The 14,082-nt window shown below is 41.8% G+C and overlaps 2 protein-coding genes across 4 annotated transcripts in view; one reads left to right on the plus strand and one right to left on the minus strand.

Annotated features, from left to right (window-relative positions):
* SIAH1 (siah E3 ubiquitin protein ligase 1) overlaps positions 1 to 9,684 on the plus strand; it is a 34,498-nt gene extending 24,814 nt beyond the window's left edge. The window contains exons 1-2 of one of the 3 annotated variants that reach the window (XM_025852426.2): positions 1,889 to 2,509; positions 5,047 to 9,684. In XM_025852426.2, the coding sequence (XP_025708211.1) occupies positions 2,419 to 2,509; positions 5,047 to 5,897 (942 nt within the window). In that variant the 5' untranslated portion in view covers positions 1,889 to 2,418 and the 3' untranslated portion in view covers positions 5,898 to 9,684. Of the gene's footprint in view, positions 1 to 1,888; positions 2,510 to 5,046 lie in introns of those variants that run through there. The other 2 variants (XM_073884381.1, XM_073884382.1) reach the window with 2 other exon arrangements.
* Positions 9,685 to 11,704: 2,020 nt separating this feature from the next.
* The window catches only part of LONP2 (lon peptidase 2, peroxisomal), a 119,619-nt gene continuing 117,241 nt past the window's right edge, over positions 11,705 to 14,082 (minus strand). Inside the window, exon 15 of the mRNA XM_025852359.2 lies at positions 11,705 to 12,119. Coding sequence (XP_025708144.1) covers positions 11,898 to 12,119 — 222 coding nt within the window. The 3' untranslated portion in view covers positions 11,705 to 11,897. The remainder of the gene's footprint in view (positions 12,120 to 14,082) is intronic.

The following is a 14,082-nucleotide window of genomic DNA, read 5'->3' on the forward strand; positions in this document are numbered from 1 at the left end:
TTCCTTAGCATTATTGTTTTATAATGAAGTTTGATTTTTTTTTTTAACTTTTGGCATTTTAAGCCGTTAAATTTTTAAGGAGACTTGCATTAAATTTAAATTTAATTTTGTCAATGTGTGAGAGGTAAATCTTAAAATAGATTTTTAACATAACATTTTCTGCATAATACCCTTCACAATGTCAAATGTAGAAAGTACTTCTTTTGCATGTACGCTTTAGAAAGTATAGGTACTACGTCACTCTTCCTAAATTTTGGATTTTTGTTAATTTTTTATTTTATGGGCTTGTCAGTGTAATATAATTTTTGTGAAATTTTAAGCTCTCTGTAAAACCAGTGTAAATATTCTACCTAGTCGAGAAATTTATTAAGGTTTATTGTGCTAAAGGTTAGTTAAATGGCAGTTGATCTTTGGCAGACATGTTTGATCACCTTTACAAACTCCAAAGTATCTTTTGGAACCCATACATTTAAACTGTCTTTTGGAACCCACTAACTAGTAGATGACCTCAAGCAAGGCAAGAAAGTTTGGAGATGTCAGGTGAATACATATTTTGGAGTGTGTACCATCTATGATATACATAAATTACCCATCTCCCTTAATCCAGACAAAAGCTGTGTGAGGCTGGAAATATTGTCCCAGTTTTATGACTGAGCAGGTGGTGAAGACTGGGTTTGAATCCAACTGTGTGTAGGTGACTCCAGAATGCCTACGCTTTTATTGTCCTGACTCACTTGTTGAGAGGTTTGTGTGTAGGTTAATGGTTTTCAGATGGTGCTATAAGTCTCTGTAACAGATCCTTTGGAAGTTTGGGAAAAATGATTTTTTTCTCTCAGAATCATTCTCTCCCTTTGACTTGTTTTATACATTTCGGTTCAGTTTTAACTGTTTGGAAAGAGTTTCCCTGCTTAAAACATTTGGAGTCTCCTGCCCTAGAAGCCTGAGACCTCTCTAGAATGAATATGTATTAGAAAATAAAAATGTAAGTAATAACAGTCTTTATCTAATTTTAATGGTATTTCTATTCCTAATGATGTTTTGTGTAGCTTTAATATTTAAAATATTAAAATGAGGTTGAAGTGTTTGAATACACTATTAAGAGGGCTGGGAAGTGATTAGAATTAAAATTTGATGTGGAAAATGGGTAATCTGCAACTTACTGCACAGAGTTCACTCCCACTACAGCTCCTGCTGCGTTTGCAGGCTGCCCTGTAAGCATGATGTAATGACAGGTTAAACCCCGGAGTGTACTACCTGACGCAGTGCAAAGCTGAGGCCCAAGACTTTATTGGGGCACGGGTAATGCTTCTTTAAAAACAAAACAAGCTTCTCTGTTTAATGAGGCCATTTAAGATGGTTTTCCCAGAGTGGGAAGAGAGTATAATCTCAGTTTGGAGGTTGAAGGAGTTTAATATGGTTGTGTAGTGTTTACTACTCTCACTGCAATCTTTTCGAAGGGAGAGAAGGAGTTTCAAGTATGGTGCCGACAGGGGTAGAAGTAGAGGAGTGAGTTAGAATTGAAGAAATATGGTAGTTGACGCCCGGTAAATAGTTAATGAAGTGTGGAGAATGCTTTTACTCTATGTTCACACGGTTAACCAGGAGATGAGCACTTGTCTGGCCATGTATGTCCCATATACTCTGTGTAGGTCTTAGGTTGAAATGATACAAAATTGCCAGTATCTGTTTTGTTCTACGGAAAGGCATGTTTCAATCTAAATGTAAGCTTGTGGAAGTGCTGAGGTCGCAGTGTTGCTGGGGGTCAAGGGTAGGGTTGGAGTTGCTCTACGCCATGCCCCGGAGCTGTCCTGGGCTGGGAGGGCGGAGCTTGTGGGCGTGCCCATAGCGTTAGCCCCGCCCCTGAGGGCCCCGCCCCACGCTAGCTGCGCCGCGAGCCTGGGGCCGGTTGGCATTGCGGGCTGGAGCAGGCTTGCCCGGCGGCGGCCAGGCCCCGGCCCTGGGCTCCGCGTGGCTCTCCCGGCAGGCCGGACCCTATAGTAGCTCCAGAGCTGGCTCCGAGGCCTCGCTTACTCCAGCCTCCTCGCACTCTACAGCCCCGTCCTTCACCCAGTCTGGCTAGCTAACGAATGTGAGGAAGACAAACTTGCAAGACTGACGGTTTAGGGCCCAGAGGAGGACCGCTCAGTGATGGCGCCCATTTTTGGAAACGCAGGCGAATTTGAGCTCGCAGGGAGGTGTGGTCGACTTCTGCTGGGACGGGAGAGGCTTCATTTCTCTGCGGCTGCGGTGGCCGGTGCTTTGGAAGAGTGAAATGGAGTGTTATAGAGCAGGGCACTTATCTTCGCTTCTTGAAAACTTGAACTCGGACTTGCGTAGGAACAGAAGGTGTCCAGGAGGGGCCTCTGTTAAAAATCGTATTTGCTTCTGGGGGAAGGGCTATGAGCTACCTGACTTCTCATGACCGGGAAGTCTCCCTTACCTTTTCTGTACTCCTGGAGGGGCGTCTTGCTCACATGTTTACCAGCAGCTGGGACAAGGAAGAGAAAAGGTATTGACTGACATTAAGAGACTGGGTTGCTTAAACTATGAAACGGGAAAGTTGTTGTAAGCCAGTGGAATCTGGATCAGGGAGTGGCTGCAATGTAATTGAGCTCGAATTTGCAGCTCTGTTTCTTTTGATCAGCTGTACTTTTCTCTGTTTTTTAAACTAAGCTTCAGGTTACGTCATCACTCCTGCAGGGTTGTCTAAATAGACACTTGAGCCCTTGGTTCCTACTGCAGGGCTGTTGTGTGGTTGGGTTCTTTTTGTTTGAAGATGGATCTGGGTTCTACCTTTGGAGCTTTGGGAGGTTTTAGCAGCTGCTGTCCTGTAATACCTTCATTCACAAGAAATACCGGCCTCATTTCACTTGTTTTCAGTCTTTAGATAGGGATTTAAATTGTGCTTTCCTACAGTGTTTGGAAAAATAATAAAGATATATTGTAACATAAGCCTGAATGATTGATGATTAATGTACAGCTATTTGCTAGGTTAGGAAATGAAATGATAGTGTTTTTTTGCTTATATTTTCCTAGTTCTGTTATGTTGAATACAAACTGATTTTACTGCCCCTTGATGTGATTAGCTTGTTTTGGTTTAGTGATTTGAAAAGGCATTGGTGGTTTAGACTGTTTTGTGCTCAGGGAACCACTTTTCCAATTCTAATGTTGCTCATAAGTGAACAGTATAAAATGGACCATGAAACAGGCATACAGCATATATATGGGGCATTTTAGCAATGCTAAGCCCATTGTTTCCAAGTGATGGAAAGTGAGTGCATCATCATACGCACAAAGAATCTTAACACCTGGGTTATACAGTGTTTCAGATGATGAGAATTGATTCCTGTTGTCCCTAAGTTCCATGTGATAAGCCACATTATGATGGAATTCTGTATTTTTGTAAACTCTTGAATTGTAGAATATTAACTTTAGTTGACAGTGGACTTAATCTTTTTTTGGGGGGGCAGCTTCAGCCCTCACTTGAGGTGTCTATCCTTGAGTAATCTAGAACTCAAATTGCATTTATATGGTCACATTGGTAACCAGCATTGTTTTTTCAGTCACATTCTTTGCAACAGAATAACGATTTTAATTGAGAAAGCTTTAAATTTGAGGCATTAAATTTTAATTTTGTTAGAAATATGGCTTATATAGTTATTGGGAATACAGTCTTAGGACATTAGTAGACTGATGTTTTGTTACCCCCGAGACAAATATGGCCTGTCATATCCTAGCAAAGGTAGTTTCCTGGGAAAGTTGTTTGCTTTATCTTTCATTTAGCCTGATGAGTTACATTGTTGTCATTTCTTCCAAGTGACCCATTTATCTCTTAAATATGTATTACTGTACTGATGAATGCTTCAGCAACACTGGTGAACCCTAGGGTACAAGGAATTCTTAACCTGTTCACTGTACTGTCCCCAAGGTTGTGTGTGTCTTCTCTGGTGCTTTTATCTTTATTCTTTATTTACCTTCTTTTCTGGCTCTTCTTTCCCTTTGCAAATTATATCTGATTTGTATTGTGGAATGGAAGTAGATTAGAAAGATGTGCTTTCTCTAAGTACCAGACTTAAGAACTTTTGAAGATGGCCTTCCGTTTCTCCTCTCTTCCTCCCACTTTTGAGGTACTGATCAGTAGGAAATAAGATTAATACATAGCTGATGTTAATTCTAGGGGAAGACTTATTAGATGAAGATGGATGATGGGATGGCAGCATACCCTTCCCCTGGTGACCCCCTCCATTCCCTAAATCTATTTCCAAAGCAGATTACTGTTACCATTACGCAGAGTTAATCAAAGCTAATGTCCTGTTGATCCTTTGGATCGCTTGTGACTCCCTTTAACTGTTGCGAGCTGACCCAGAATGGGAAAGAAATAGACTGAGCAGGGGAATTGAACACAGAGAGGGAGGGAAAAGTTCAGTGAAAACGATTTGATTGAACTTAAGCTACTTTAACACAGGGTTTCTTTCTTTCTTCCTTCCTTTTCTTTCTTTTTCTTTCTTTTTTTCTTTTCTTTTCTTTTCAATTGACAGAGAGAGAGACAGCGAGAGAGGGAACACAAGCAGGGGGAGTGGGAGAGGGAGAAGCAGACTTCCCGCTGAGCAAGGAGCCCAGTGCAGGGCTCGATCCCAGGATCCTGGGATCATGACTTGAGCCGAAGGCAGATGCTTAATGACTGAGCCCCCCAGGCGCCCCAACACAGGGTTTCTTTAGTTGTTGATGGTCCAGTTTCCTTTTCAGCATTTATTCCATGTCATCTAGTTCATCCAAGCAGATTTTTAATTTTTTTTCTTTTTAAGAAAGGGAATTCTACATGTGTCCTGGAACATTTTGATAAAAGAGATTTTATCTGGTATACAACTCCTTATAATCAAAATGCATAATTTGTGGTTTTTTAAATCCTTTATTCTTTTGCTCACAGTACATTTTGCATAGGAAACTTAAGTATTTCTGGCATGCCAACATTATTTATAAAACAAGTGATAGTTGTAATTCTTTTTCTCCTGCCTCCTTTTATTTTTATTTATGTTTTTGTTACAGAAATGAGCCGCCAGACTGCAACAGCATTACCTACTGGAACCTCGAAGTGCACGCCGTCCCAGAGGGTGCCCGCCCTGACTGGCACAACTGCATCCAACAATGACTTGGCGAGTCTTTTTGAGTGTCCGGTCTGCTTTGACTATGTGTTACCGCCCATTCTGCAGTGTCAGAGTGGCCATCTTGTTTGTAGCAACTGTCGCCCGAAGCTCACATGTTGTCCGACTTGCCGGGGCCCTCTGGGATCCATTCGCAACTTGGCTATGGAGAAAGTGGCCAATTCCGTACTCTTCCCTTGTAAATATGCCTCTTCTGGATGTGAAATAACTTTGCCACACACAGAAAAAGCAGACCACGAAGAGCTCTGTGAGTTTAGGCCTTATTCGTGTCCGTGCCCTGGTGCTTCCTGTAAATGGCAAGGCTCTCTGGATGCTGTCATGCCCCATCTGATGCATCAGCATAAGTCCATTACGACCCTACAGGGAGAGGATATAGTTTTCCTTGCTACAGACATTAATCTTCCTGGTGCTGTTGACTGGGTGATGATGCAGTCCTGTTTTGGCTTTCACTTCATGTTAGTCTTGGAGAAACAGGAAAAGTACGATGGTCACCAGCAGTTCTTTGCAATTGTCCAGCTGATAGGAACACGCAAGCAAGCTGAAAATTTTGCTTATCGACTTGAGCTAAATGGTCATAGGCGGCGATTGACTTGGGAAGCGACTCCACGCTCTATTCATGAGGGAATTGCCACAGCCATTATGAATAGTGACTGCCTAGTCTTTGACACCAGCATTGCACAGCTTTTTGCAGAAAATGGCAATTTAGGCATCAATGTAACTATTTCCATGTGTTGAAATGGCAATCAATATTTTCTGGCCAGTGTTTAAAACCATTGCATTCAGTTTCACAGAGAATAAGGCACCCATCTGCCTGTCAACCTGAAACTTTTGGTAGGTGGAAGCTAGACACATGAAGGTAAATAAAAGGAAAGGCTGTTAAATACAGGAAACAGTTGCATGTAGTAACACTAATATATTTAAAAATAAGTCAACAGTAAACCACTGAAAAAATATATATATACACCCAAGATGGGCATCTTTTGTATTAAGAAAGGAAGCATTGTAAAATAATTCTGAATTTGTGTTGTAGATTGTACTGTTGAAAAATACTGGTTTTTTTGTTTTGTGTGTTTGCCGGCGAGTTGCTGTGTGTGTGTGTGTGTGCGCGCGCGCGTGTGTTTTTTTTTTTTTCCTTTAACCGACAAGCCATGTTGAGTGGTCTTGGACCACTGCTTTTCCCCTTTGTGAGTCAATACATAGTGCTGCTGTGTGTGTATATTTTTTTTGTGTGTGTATTTGCTAATTTTTATTAATTCTAGTTTTTCATTAAATAAATTTGACTTTCTTTTCTGTAATTCAGGTTTTTCCTCACTTTTTTTTGTACCTTTTTAAAGTTAGTGTCTTTTTGATATGCATAATTGTTTATGGTAAAGTTTATACATATGTGTTCAATACGTATTTTCTTTTCCGCCATTAATCAGTTCATTAGAAATATTTTACATTCAACTCTTTTGAGAAGATACAAGTTCCAGAAAGGAAAGGTAACAGCAGAATTATCAGAAGCTATTTAAAGCAGCTGTAAGATGGTCTCTTGTCTGTCTGTCTGTCTCTTTTTCTCCAGCTGAGTCATACCTTTGAACTTATTCTTTGAAAGTTTAGGGTATACTGATTTTTTTTTTTTTTAATACTGGAAAAAAGAAATCAGGCTTTTTTTTTTTTTTTTCTTTCAAATATCTTGGACAAATCACATGTTTAAAATTTGTTCTTGTATTTATTGGTTTTGCAGAAGAAGGCATCGTCTTACACAGTTTGTAATCAAAAGCAAATCATTTGTTTAAAAAAAGGCAGTTTGCAAAAAATGTTTTTGGTCTTTTATAATTCTCATTAAAAGAATATCTGGCAAATTAAAACTTTTATGTGTCTGCTTTAGCTCTAAGTTTGATTAAAATCCAAAGTTGTTTTCCTGTTCAATTCTGTACTTCATAACCGAAAAAAGTGTGCTGTATTTTGAAGTGTGATACATTTATTTTAAGCAAAAGAATGGGTATATGGTCTCTGTATACAGAGTCTTGATTTCTTCTCTCTTGCTGACATTTTTATTTTCACAACTCTGTTAGGAGACTAATAAAGTTAAAATGCTGATCACTTTTTTTCCCCTTAAAACAAAACAAAACAAAAACAGTTAAGACTGAGTTAGTATTTCATAGCCTAATGGAGGTGAGCCTGGGCCCTATAGCAGCCTTCCAGGGACCTACATGCCACTTGTAGTTCTAGCCCATTTATCAGCTGTGGGACCTTGGGCCCCTGTTTCCTAATGTGTAAAATGGGGTTAATTATGGTAGCTACCCCAAAAGGTTACACGGGATACCAGTAAGTTACCTAGAACAGTGCTTTGCTCGTAATAAGCACCCAACAAATGTTAGCTGCTATTACTACGCCTTAGAGCACCATACTGATAACTGTTGCTAATTACCCTGAGGCACCTAACAAGATTCTGAAATTACCTTCTGAATGACCAAAGATCATTTTATTTTGTGTGGCTTTTATGGGTACACTAAACTTCAAAAGTCAGTTAAAATTAATTGGACTGCCCCCTTATCCCAACAGCAGTTCTGAATAACAGGATTTACTTCTGTTAACCATTTTCAGAATGAAGATTTGTGTAGTCTCTTCCCCTACCTAAGCATTATTTTTTGAATTGGTTATCACATGCTTGTGTAGCCATTTTTGTGGTGAAAGGGAATAGATCAGCCACAAATGTGTATCTTGGTCCATTCCTGTTAGTATGTGTGTTTACAAAGCAATTTTCCCCCTACATTGGATGTATTGAATACTTTTGTGGAGGTATATCATTTTGTTTTTACAATATTTTAAAGTGTTTCTTGGATAGTAGTAGAATGCTCAGTGTAGGGTTTTGAAGTTAGAAAATAGCACACACTAGATCTCTGGAACTCTGTCCGTTCAGAGATGGCTGAGAACATTTTTATTTTTTGAGTCCTTTGTATTTACTTGTGCTTACACACTTATCTTGAAATCATGTAATTTTGTAACCCCCTCATGCCCTCACACGTGACTTTACTAATCTTGGAAAGACCTTGGGTAGGTTTTGGGAAACCTTAGGACTGACTAGAATTTTAGCCAGTTTTCCTGACGTTAGATACTGCTTTGTCCAGTTTGTCCATGTAAATCTTTTCCAGCTATTTATAAATAACCTGTGAACATTTATATATGTTTTCTCATTCTTGGGATTCCTTTTTATTTCTTTAAGGTCTTGGTACTTTTATCATCGCTTTCTGGAGAGGTTTCGGTGGACATTTAGAGTAGCAATCTGAAGGATTTTCGCTTTCATTGTAACTTCATGTTTTGCTAATTTGTAAGATAAGATAGTAAATTTTGTGTTTGACATCTAATAAGTTATCTTTGTTAACTATATTGTAAGTCCTCTTTGTATTCAGTTACAGGAATGATGAGATCTATAGCCACATTTCTTGGTTCACTTGAGATCTTAAATCATCCTTGTTACAGTCAATATTCTTTCTCCTATTAATGTCCTGCCTCGTGTTTTGGGTGTCTTGGTGTTTTCTTCAGGGAATTGTATAGGGCTAGGGTAGGTGATACTCTTTAATTTGGTCTTTTGCATTTATCTTCTTAAACTCGAATTTGTCCTGTTGAATTGAATCACGGGGCAGTTTAATATGTTGATGGGAACAGGTTTTTTGATGTGAGTGATTTTTATTATAATGTTGCTTAATTTTTTTAAGGCCCACATTTCTGCAAACTCCAAGTATGGGAGTGGCTGTAGGTACTTTGGTCACCAAAAATCCTAGTGCTCTCCCCACCCCTCCACATTTAATTTTAGGAAAGTTTGCCTCATTTCAGTGGTTCTAACTGGAAAATAGGAATTAAGCCTACTCTACTCTCAGCACTTGATTACCTCACAACATGGATGGCACCCACCTAGTATAGGGGGCTCCTGGTGGTAGACATCACTAGTCACTGTCCAAAGATGGGAATCCAAATCTTCTGCATCTCTAGCAGCCACTACCAGAGATGGCACTGGAAATGAAACCCATTTGCATTCCCACTCTCATGAAGAGAGTCTGTGCTGTGAGCAGAAAGCAAGTCTTGACCAATGTCAAGGAAGAAGAGGAAAGAAGGAAATTTTGGTATTCTCAGCACATGCACTTTTTTGCCCCCCTCTCATTAAAAAAAACAAAAAATCAGGTATGTTTAGTAGCCTTTAAATACCCCTCATATAACCAGGAGACCATATTTGTAATCACAGATTTATAAACTGATGTTATTAAATATTTTATGATCAATCACTTAGATGGCATTTTTCACTATAATCAAAAGCATTAAAGACCTCTGCCCCTGACACAGTTATCGGTAAGGTTCAAACAAGAGGCAGAGTCCAGTAAAAAATGTATTATGTTTTAAGCGGACCATACAGAATTTCTTGATTACCACTTTAAGCTTTATTTAGTTTTAATACTTGAAGTTTTGAAAGCTCATAAGTAAAAGGCATGCAGAGTACTGGTTAAATACATCCGAGGCTTCACCTCCAGCCCTACTGAGACTTTCTAACATTTTCAATAAAAAACCCCAGCTGATACAAAGGGTGTTTGGATAACCCTCTAAAAAACAATGTGAGGAAAAGATCCTAAGCATCACTGGTCATTAGGGGAACGCAAGTCAAAATGAAGAGCTGCTGCTTCACACCCTGACGATGGCTATTCCCAAAAAGGAAACGTGGCGGTGAGGAGTGGAGAAGTTGGGGTCTTTGTGTATTGCTCATGGGGATGGCAAATGGTGCAGCAAACGCTGTGTGGAGGCAGAGTTTGGGGGTTCCTCACAAAGGTAAGCAAGGACTCACCCTGAGAACAGCAACTCTGCTTCTGGGTATATGCCCAGAACCGAGAAGCTGGGACAGGGACACGCAGGTTTGAGGCAGAACTCTCCGCAACAGCCCAGAGGCGAAACCAAGCCAGATAGCCTCGGGTGAACGGAGATGGGGCATGTTGCCCACGGTGTGCACATGGTGGACGCGTTCTGATGCATGTGGTCAATGTGGCTAAACCCTGACGACACGCACTTGATGGAGGTCTTGCATGAAGTAGCTGGAAGAGGCAAATGCGTAGACAGAACGGTTCCAGGGAGGTGGGTGGAAGAAAGGGGAGTTACTATTCAGTGGGTACAGTTTGAAGATCATGGAGAAGCTCTGGAGAGAGTGATGTTATACACCATTGTGAATGTAATTAATGTCCCTGAATTACACACTTAAAACTGGCCAAAATGGTGAATTCTCTCTTGTCACAAGAAAGCCCAAGTGAATAAAATAGAGATTTAAAAAACCAAAACCAGTGCCAGGGACATGCAGGGCTCCCCGCGGGCTCCGTTAGGGAGGGCGGCGGGCCGCAGGCTGGAGGGCGCAGAAGCAGCGTCCCGGACTCGAAGAAGGCGGTGAGTCCCACCCCTCAGTGTGTTCGGCGGCTGCTGCTGGGTGTAGGAGGCCTCGCGATCCACGTTTGGATTAGCTCCGTCTGCTTGCTGAAAATGAACCAACAGCACCCTCTTTTCCTCCCCTGTAAAGATGACTGCGTAGAAGAGAGAAAACCCGAACAGTGAGGACAGTCAAGGAACTTTTTTTAAATGTCCGGATGCTTGCTCTCCCACTGGCCATAACGAGCCCCCTATCTGGAGCCCTAGATTTGGATTTGTAATTCCAGAACACGTTCAGATTTTACCAGCAGGTGTTTGGGTAACTTGCAGACCCCGTGCTCATCCGAGGCATTCCGAAGTATTTTAGTCTATCTGTTCTAACATTTTGTAATAAAAGATTCTCTAGTTTGAATTATTTTTCTGTTGCGTTCTCGTTCGTCTTCAGTGACACGGACTTCAGTACTACTGTTCCCATTTTACAGAGGCAGCAGAAGAGCCTGACTTTGTAGTTCTCCAGAGCCTGGATTAAGTCAGTCACAGAAGAGGGCATGGAGTCTACCAGATCTGGGGACTGGCACAGGCAGACAGGGGAGGAAGGGGGAGTGACGAGAGTCAGGGCACCGAGTGTGGGGACCACCCCAGAATGGACGGCTGCCTCTGAGGAGTGGACTTTGTGTTTTTTTTTTTTAAGATAATGTGTACGAACATGGGCCACTCAGCCCGATATAAATTGCGTTTTGATTGCTACTTCCTTCAGCATAAGCAGCACCCCATATGGGGGTGTGCAGACCTCATCCCAGGTTTCATGTCACTTGAATACTTTACTTTCCACAAAGACTAATGGTTGGTGCTGTTTTCATCTTTGTCCCGTGCCCCTGCTACGTTACTAGTCTCAGGATCCAGTAACATCTCCAGGTGACTCTGCTGAGGTAGTGGTCTACACCAACGGTTCCTGATGCTGACCACGCATCAGAATCACCTGGACAGCTTAACTAAAGCAGATTTCCGGGCCCTCCCCCCATAGTTTGATTCAGAAGGTCTGCTGGTGGGTCTTGAGAATTTACATTTCTAACAAGTTCACAGGGAATACTGATGCTTCTGTTCTGGGCACTGATGCTCTACCCCTCTCCAGACAATAATGATTTCACTGAAGACAGGAATTTAATTTTTATCAGTTTATTAACATTTCTGTAATCAACACCAGCCACCACCTGAGTTAGATTTGTTACTGTTGTGTGTGATCATGTTCACAGATTAGGGACACTTTGCTTACCTCTACCGGTATGAACAAAAATCTTTTCAGTACCTTCTGGCACTTCATAACTTGAAATTCTGAAAAGTTGGGATTTGGGCCTACAATTTGCTATTTAAGAGACCAGGTCTGGTGTTGACAGTAAAGCCACCATCAAAAGCTGCATTAAGAACTTCATCCAGGGAGCTTGCTGTGACAAAACTTAAATCCTGTCGTACATTGCCCGGGATTTCTTCAAGGTCTTTTTCATTCCTCTGAGGAATAATGACTCGCTTCAATCCTGCTCTGTGTGCTGCCAGCACTTTGTCTTTAATCCCACCCACCTATAAGCAGAGAAGAAAGTTACTCAGATTTCTGGTCATCCTCAGACTGTGAGAGATCCCTGACCCAACCCTTCACGGCTGTTCTGAAACATCTAAATCATCTATCATTCTGTTATAACGTGAGCTAGGAAAGCCACTAAAAAAGGTTAATAAACAGTGAATTCTTTATGTTTCAATTTGTGTTCTATTTAATCCTTTTAGTGGGGGAAAATTAAAAGCTTTCTATAGATATGAGCACCTCTTATGTCCGTGATTCCTTTTCACACTGTCAGGTTAGTATTTATATTCCATTCTGTAGTCAAAACAATCTTTATCTATAGGTCGAGTCTGGAAAATCATTACATTATTTTGACCACAAATACCATTCCTACAGAGCTTAGTTGTGTGCCAGGATTATTTTCTCCTGTACAGGTTTAAAATCATAACCTTTGTGTCACGTGATGAAGAAACCATATCCCAAATGATGTACGCTCTTATGGTGGTTTTAAAAAATATGTCCACAATGGTCCCTTCACAAAAGGGGGAGTCTAATTCCCCTCCCCTTGAATGTGGGCCAGGCTTAGTGACTCATAAGAAACAGACTGTGGGGGAAGTGACGCATGTCACTGTGAAAGTATGACTTTCACACTTAACCATAAAAAATGAGAGTTGTTGCTGCTAGAATTGAGGGTTATCTTCAGATCGAAAGGGCCTTCGCCAACCGTCTCTCTGGATCTCCTGCCCTGGAGGTAGCCAGCCACCATACTGGAGATCACCCAACAGCCTCTGGAGAAGCCCTAAGGTGAGGACCTGGGGCATCCTGCCAACCACGACCCATTTGCTAAGTCAGGTGAGCGACCCACCTCGGAAGCAGACCCCCAGCCCCAGGTGGCCTGCAGATGGCTGCGACTGCAGTGATGGGGCCCTAAGGCAGACGAGCTCAGCTAAGCCTCTCCCGAATTCCTGACCCACAGAACCTGAGAGAATAACAGTATTATTGTTTTGGGGGGTGTGTTAAGCAGCATCAGACTCCAAATGCAGCTCTCAGACCCCCCAGAACACGTAGGCCCTGGAGATAGCCTCTGCGAGCCCTGCGATGACCTGCAGCCGCACGGCTGCTCCAGGCCCTCCGGCACAGCTGTCGTCCGCCGTCAGGGCTCTTCTGTGTGCGGCTGCGGCACACTTTCCGAGACCCACGGACTCCTCGCACGTATGAACATGCCTACCTTTCACATTTGGTTGACGGTAAGGCTGTGTATACTAGACTGGATTTAAAATCCTTCTCCCTCAGAGTTTTGAAGGTCACTGAGGAGACTGATGAGACAGCTTTTTCCTCGGTTATCTGAACAGTCGTGGGGATGAAATCTTTCTCCTGGTTGGCGAAGGCCCTTTCAATCTGAAGATAACCCTCAATTCTAGGAAATGTTCCATTATTTCTTTGACAGTTTGTTCTATTCCGTTTTCTGTTTGCTAGAATGCCTGATAGTTAGATGCTGGATCTGCTTGACTGCTTTTTCTATTGTTTTTTTTTCTGAATAGTTTTCTAATTTTAAAACCTAAGTTTTAAATCCAAGTTTTGTCCCCATTCTCTGCTCTTGAACTGTTCTCTCTGAACTGCCAGCTTTAGCAAGTCTTTCTCTTAAACGCTGTAAAGGCTTTTCATCTCTCACGGAACAGGTTTAAAACAGGGGCTTCCTCAAAGCTGCTGTGGTTCTCCCCTGTGGGCGTGGGAAAGCCTTTGCCTGGGTGCTTCTCTGCCCTGAGAGCAAGGGATCAAGGGGAAGACCCATTTATTCTATGGACATTTCTGTGAATCCCCTGGTTTTGTTTCCCATCTCTCTCCTGCTCTCCTGGTCTGTGCCTTGTGGCTCTGAGCTCACACTTTTCCCAGATTCCTTCTGGGAAGATCGTTTCTACCTCCAATTCTATTTCACCAGCCAGGAAACTATCTCCCAGAAGTTGGCTGAATTCTCAGCTGCTGACT

Source organism: Callorhinus ursinus, unplaced genomic scaffold (assembly GCF_003265705.2).
Source record: "Callorhinus ursinus isolate GAN/ISIS: 27379988/994484 unplaced genomic scaffold, GSC_fseal_2.0 scaffold56, whole genome shotgun sequence".
In the NCBI taxonomy this organism is placed as follows: domain Eukaryota; kingdom Metazoa; phylum Chordata; class Mammalia; order Carnivora; family Otariidae; genus Callorhinus; species Callorhinus ursinus.